Consider the following 6,381-nt stretch of genomic DNA (forward strand, 5'->3'; position numbering starts at 1 on the left):
CTTCTTTCCACAACGGGCCTGTGCAAGGCTTTTTATCCACAGAAGACGTGGGAAAGGGGTTCATCTTTAAAAGACCTACGAAAGATCTTCTATTCACTGAAATTATGTTGAAGACTTCTAACCACAAAAGACCAGTGGATGGCCTTCCACCAAGAGAAGGTCTATTGGAGGTCTTCTATGAACAAGAGACCTGTGGAAGGTATTCGGCCCATAGTAGATTTGTGCACAGATTGGTCTGTTTTTGCACAGAAGACCAATGGAAGTTACCCTATCCACAGAAAATCCATTCACAAAAAAAAATAGTAGGCCTTCAATCTACAGAAGTTTTTTGGAAGGTATCCTGTTCTTAGAAGACCAGTGGAAAATTCTTCTATCCACAGAAGACCCGTGGAAGGTATTCTATCCGCAGAACATTTGTGGAAGGTATTTTATCCAGAGAAGACCTTGGGAAGGTGTTTCATTCAAAGAAGAGCTGCGGAAGGTCTACCAACGAGAGAAGACCTGTGAAATGTCTTTTATTTACAGAAGTCCTGTGGAAGGTATTCTATCCACAGAAGGCCTTTGGAACATCTTCTATCCTTAGAAGACCTGTGGAATATTTTCTCTCTTTAGAAGACCTGTGGAAGCTCTTCTATACGCGGATAACCTGTAGAAGATGTTGTATTCATAGAAGATCTGCGGAAGCTATATTATTCATAAAACATTTGTGGATGGTATTCTGTCCCGGGAACACCTGTGGAAGGTCTTCAACAGTTAGAAGACCTGGAATGGTATTCTATACATAGAAGACGTATGGAGGTAATCTATCCACAGTAGATCTGTGGCAGGTCTTCTATCCGAAAAAGACCTGTGGGAGATCTTCTACTCAGAGAAGACCTGCGGAAAGTCCTATATCCGAAGAAGACCTGTGGGAGATCTTCTACTTAGAGAAGACCTGCGGAAGGTCCTATATACACGGAAGACTTGTTGAAGATCATTTATTCATAGAAGACGTGTGGATGATCTTCAATTCGCAGGTGACCTGTGAAATGTTTTCTATCCACAGAAGACTCGTGGAATGTCTTATATTCAGAGAATAGGGGAGGTTCTGCGGAATGTCTTCTATTCACAGAAGACTTGTGGAATGTCTTCTATTCTGAGAAGGGGGATGTTCTCTATACAGAGAGGACCTGTGGAAGGTCTTCCATCCACAGAAGACCTGTGGAAGACCTTCTATCCAAAAATCATTTGTTGAAGGTCTTCTATACTTAGAAGGCCTGGGAAGGTTTTTCTATTCACAGAAGACCTGTCTCCTATTCATAGATGACTTGCGCAAGGATTTTAATCCACAGAAGACGTGTGGACGATCTTCAATACGTAGAAGACCTGTGAAAGATTTTCCATCCACAGATGGCCTGTGGAAGGCCTTTTATACAGAAAAGACCTGTTGAAGGTCTTCTATACTTGGAAGGTCTGGGATGGTATTTTATACAGACCAGTGGAAGATCTTTTATTCACAGAAGTAATGCGGAAGAATTCTATCAATTGAAGACCTTTGGAAGGCCTTATATCCAGATAAGACCTATGGAAGGCCTTCTTTCAATAAAAGACCTGGAAATGGTGTATTATCCAGAGAAGCCCTGTGGAGGTATACCATCCACAGATCCTATCCCAAATAGGAAAATTTATTTTAAGCCCAGCTGAAAAACAGGAAAAAAAAGGAAAAAGGTCTATTCAGCCCAAGTGAATACTGATTTTTTTTTTTGGGAAAATGGCTATTCAGTCCGAACTAAAAAGAATTTTGGTGTTATCCGCAAATATGCAGAATAATCGCTGCCTCAATGAAGTATCAAGCTTGTTTGAGTATTGACACATTTTTATTGTTGTTGTTGCTGTTTTTTCTCTTTTTTTGTGAAGAACTCAATTCCGTCCTCTGCTAATCAATCTGCATTACATGACTAGCTTTTAATAATTAATTTGTGAAAAACATTCAAGTTGGGCAAAAAAACAAAAAACACGCACGAAACATGAAGTGTTGTAAGCGACCAACTGCCAGTGACAGCCTTAAAACTCTGGTGACAACAACAGCAGCAGCAACAACAAAAATATGGCGGTAATCAATTTAAATTAGCGGCTTCACTCAACTATTTGCATTCAGTTTTAATTTCATGCATCATTGATTTTAAACTTAACATTGCCATAATCAACACGATGATGATGAGGGGAGGAGAGGGGAGAGGGCAGGCGAGTGGGTGATAATGATGCTGCTGTTACTGACTGACTGACTGGCCTACAGCGCTAAGGCGATTCGTTGTGATGTGTCAACATTAGTGGAACCATATGTCGCAATCGGAATTCTATTCTAACATAGCTGTCACATGCAGATATTACAACAACAACAACAACGAACATGCCGAGAGTCAAATGGACAGACAGCTGGTCTGGTCGTCATACTGATTTGTATACGTTTAATGTTTATTGCCTGCAGGATAAATGTGTCATAAATATTGCTTTTCTCACTCGGCACTACCACACGGACACACACACACACACACACACAGATGGGGACATACACACCTACTCACACACACACATACACAGGCACACACTCTCACTCACTCATGTGTTCTCTGGTATCCACTGATGACTTCCTTCTGGATGTTGATGCTGCTGCCAACCATCATGACCGGTGTTTGGTGGCTGGTTTGCTGTTGTATGGCTCGCTCACTCACTCGCTTCTTGGCTGGCTGGCAGGCCGGCAGGCAGTGTTACCGCTGGGAATTTTGAAAAAGTTGCACAAAAAGTCATTTTCATACAAAAAAGTCGCACAGAAAAGTCAGAATTTCAATAAAAAGTCGCACAGATTAATTTTGAAGATTTTTATTCAAACAAAGAACATAAAACATAAAAAACATAAAACTAAATAACAATTCAATAAAAAATAATACAAAATTAAATTATAATTTCATTTTTTTGAAACTTCGTTTCTGTATTTTTGTACGAGATCATCACTGGGATTCCATTCCTCTATTCCTGCATCTAGCAAATTTAGAGCTGATAGCATGGATCCACAAGTTGTTACATTTAATCTATTAGTTAATTTTGTTTTCATTAGTCCTAATTTAGAAAAAATTCTTTCCGCAGAAGCGCTGCTATGGGGCAGGGTTAATACATGTGCGGCAAAATCGTATAGGTGTAAATATAAAGGTTCGTTTAAAGCATTTTTTAAACTACCTATAGTATGCCAAAAAATCTCAACATTTTTAATGTTAAAAATGTGTTTGTATGACTTATCATTAACTTTACTTTCTAATAGTTTGAATTCGCTAATAAAAGCTTCAGGTTCACTTATAATATAATTAAATTCATATATGAGATCAATATAATTAAAGTCTTCGTTTGAGGTAAAAAATGTTGGTTGCAAAACTCTTAAAACATTTAATTGTTTATCGTTTATATTTATCCTTGACAGTATCTCGTCACAAAGTTTTTGGTAAAATTTTAAAATATTGTTTTTTATAGTTATGCATTCAACATCAAGTATATTTTTAGCTTGCATTTCTGTTTCAGCTTCATGACCTATATATATATTTAAAACATCTTTTATATTATGTGTATCTTTAAAATTTATACTTTCTAGCTTTGTGACCGATATATATTCCTTCTTCAGGAAATTTTGTAAAATTTGGAGTAAAATTTCCTTTGTATATGTAATCAGGTATACTATTTGTGATGACTCGCTTTGAAAGCATTTGTTAAATTTATTCATAAGACCCAAAATATATACCAAGAATTTTAAATAAATGAGGTTTTCAGACGACAATCCATCTTGAATTGCACGTATTTTATCCATTGTCCTTGGACATTTTTCTTCACATTGAGCCCGAAGGAAATAATGTTGTAATATCGTCCATTGTTCTACAATTCGTTTTGCCACCGACTCGAACGAAAGCCATCTAGTATCCGAAAGACTTAAAAGCTTGTGTTCTGGGACATTGAACATATCCTGCAATTCTGAAAAATCTACTCGCCTGTTTGAACTTTTGAAAAAATTATAAATGTTCTTGGGTAACTTTTCAACTTCTTCTGGTATACATTTCAAAGCTGAAATATTCATAAGATTTACAGAATGACAAACGCAACCAAGATGGAACAGGTGGGGGATTTTCTTTTTTAATAAACTAGACACCCCAATGTTTTTCCCAACCATACTGGAAGCGTTGTCAGTTGCAAACCCGATAAAATTTTCTAAGGGAATCTTATTATTTTCTAGTGATTCAATAACGGCATTACAAATTGTTTCGCCTTTTCCATTTTCTGGTTGTACTAATTGAAAAAAATTATCTTCAGTCTTTCCTCGGTCCTTGTTGAATTGCCTCACTACCATTACTAGACATTTATTGATGGAAATGTCGGTTGTCTCGTCTATAATGAGGCTAAATTGTTGTTTTTGCATTTTAGAGACTATAGCGAGTTGACCTTCTTTACCGAGAAACTGTGCAATTGCAGTTGATTTTGTACGACCACATGATACCTTAATAATTAAACAATATATATACCTATTGCTTTTTGGTACCAAAATATGTTTACATACCAATTTAGCTATATTTGAATCAGGAAAAATCATGGAATTGAATTTACCAAGTCCGTCCATAGAATTGAAAGATTGGTTTTTTGTAATTGCACGTAACACCAACTTAATTTCAGCAATAGCGACATGTTTTCGTAAGTCTGTATTTCGATGTGGCAAATAATCAGTCAGTTGTATTTTCGCATTTTCAGATGTTTTGGTTATGTTACTAAGATGTTTCTTTGTTTCAGCATGTCGTCGAAGATGGTTTTTTTGGTTTGACAAAAGTTGTTTACAAACAATGCACAGGGGCCGCTTTGTCTCACCATCTTGCTTAAGCCACCTGTATTGCATCTCCCATTCCTTGGAATAATACCGGGAAATATTGCGTTTTTTGGAGGAACATGAAGGTTCTTCATCATTTTCCGATTCGGACTCGGTGTTCTTTTCAGATTCTGAACTTGTTTCAATTATCGTGTCAGCTCCTTTGCCCAGGGTCAGCCTTGCTTTGTTGGGAGATTCATCGTCAGCCTTTCTTTTTGATCTAACAATAAATCTATTAAGTTTAAACATTAATATTTGAAAAATTAAAAAAAAAAAACAAATATTTACCTGTCCATAGAAGATTTTTACAAACACTTGTTTTTAATATAAAATGAGCACAAGCGTCTAAAAACTGAATATTGTTTTCAAAATAACACAAAATACTAATTATTTACTTCACTGAATTCAATTTAATGCTGTACTCTTTATTTTTAATTATATATTTAATTGCACTCCTCTTTCGCCAATGTCGTTGTTTTCGTTTTTCAAAGAATAATGATCAAAAGGTAACACAAACAACTGATCAAACTACTGTGTCGCATAATTGCAGCGTACGGCGTTAGCAATAGCGACGTGAAATTAGTTTGAATTTGAACGGCATGTACATTTGAACTTTTACAGGGTTTACCTCATCTATGATGATTTATTTGACATATATGTGAAATACTGTACACTAAATCCAGTACAATATAAATGCACTATACCAAATAAAAAAGAATAGAACTTATATTGTTGAGCAATAAAAAAGTCGCAAAAAGGTCGCACAAAGTTTAAAAAGTGGCAAAATTAGAAGATAATAAAAAAGTTGCACATATAGTCACAGATCATCAAAAAGGTTGCAAATTGCAACTTTAGTCGCACAACGGTAACCCTGCCGGCAGGCTTGTATGGATCACACATCTCTCATCTTGCTACTCATAAATATTGTTTCAACTGCCACTGTTGTTGTTGTAGTTTTTGTTGTTGGCCAGCCCAAAGGGTCATTTGTCTTTTGCAGTATTGTTTAGACTTTTCCCAGAACAAAAGCCAAAAGGGGAAGGGGGATGGGTATCTACGAGCCAGGGAGATAGTCAAACAAGTGAATAACCCCAACAACAATAACACCAAAAAGCACAAAGAACATAAAACACATGTCCTACTAAACGGCAACAACAACAACAATACATATAAATAGTGCCACACATACACTCACACACACACAGACGCACGCACGCACACACGCATAGGCCATCAATTGTAACGCGCTTAGAATAATTGAAAATTAGGCAAAAAAAAAAAAAGAACGGCAATCCTCCGACAAGCCAACAAAAACATATAATTTGCTGTGAATCGCATTAGAGATTAAATCACACGAACAAGCGAATGAGCGAGCGAGCGAGCGAACGAACAAGCCAGCGAAGCGAAATCAAGCAAAGCTTTAAATGGCCTAAACCCCATAATCTCCGATTACCGTTTATTTTAATACCCAATTAAAGTGTGGCGCAACATTGACAATGGCAAATGAGCAG

General features: G+C 36.7%; 1 protein-coding gene across 2 annotated transcripts; it reads right to left on the minus strand.

The window, feature by feature from the left end:
- Positions 1–2,843: 2,843 nt before the first annotated feature.
- Positions 2,844–5,742, minus strand: LOC131800678 (protein FAM200C-like). 2 transcript variants are annotated; one of them, XM_059118328.1, is made up of 3 exons: positions 5,162–5,742; positions 4,574–5,105; positions 2,844–4,513 (listed from the first exon to the last, which is right to left on the minus strand). In XM_059118328.1, exons 1-3 carry the CDS (start codon positions 5,167–5,169, stop codon positions 2,945–2,947), a joined length of 2,109 nt encoding a protein of 702 aa, XP_058974311.1. In that variant the 5' UTR covers positions 5,170–5,742; the 3' UTR covers positions 2,844–2,944. The 2 variants fall into 2 exon arrangements, with proteins under 2 accessions (XP_058974311.1, XP_058974310.1); XM_059118327.1 differs by having other exon boundaries at positions 2,844–5,105.
- Positions 5,743–6,381: the final 639 nt, after the last annotated feature.

Source organism: Musca domestica, unplaced genomic scaffold (genome assembly GCF_030504385.1).
Source record: "Musca domestica strain aabys unplaced genomic scaffold, Musca_domestica.polishedcontigs.V.1.1 12, whole genome shotgun sequence".
In the NCBI taxonomy this organism is placed as follows: Eukaryota; Metazoa; Arthropoda; class Insecta; order Diptera; family Muscidae; genus Musca; species Musca domestica.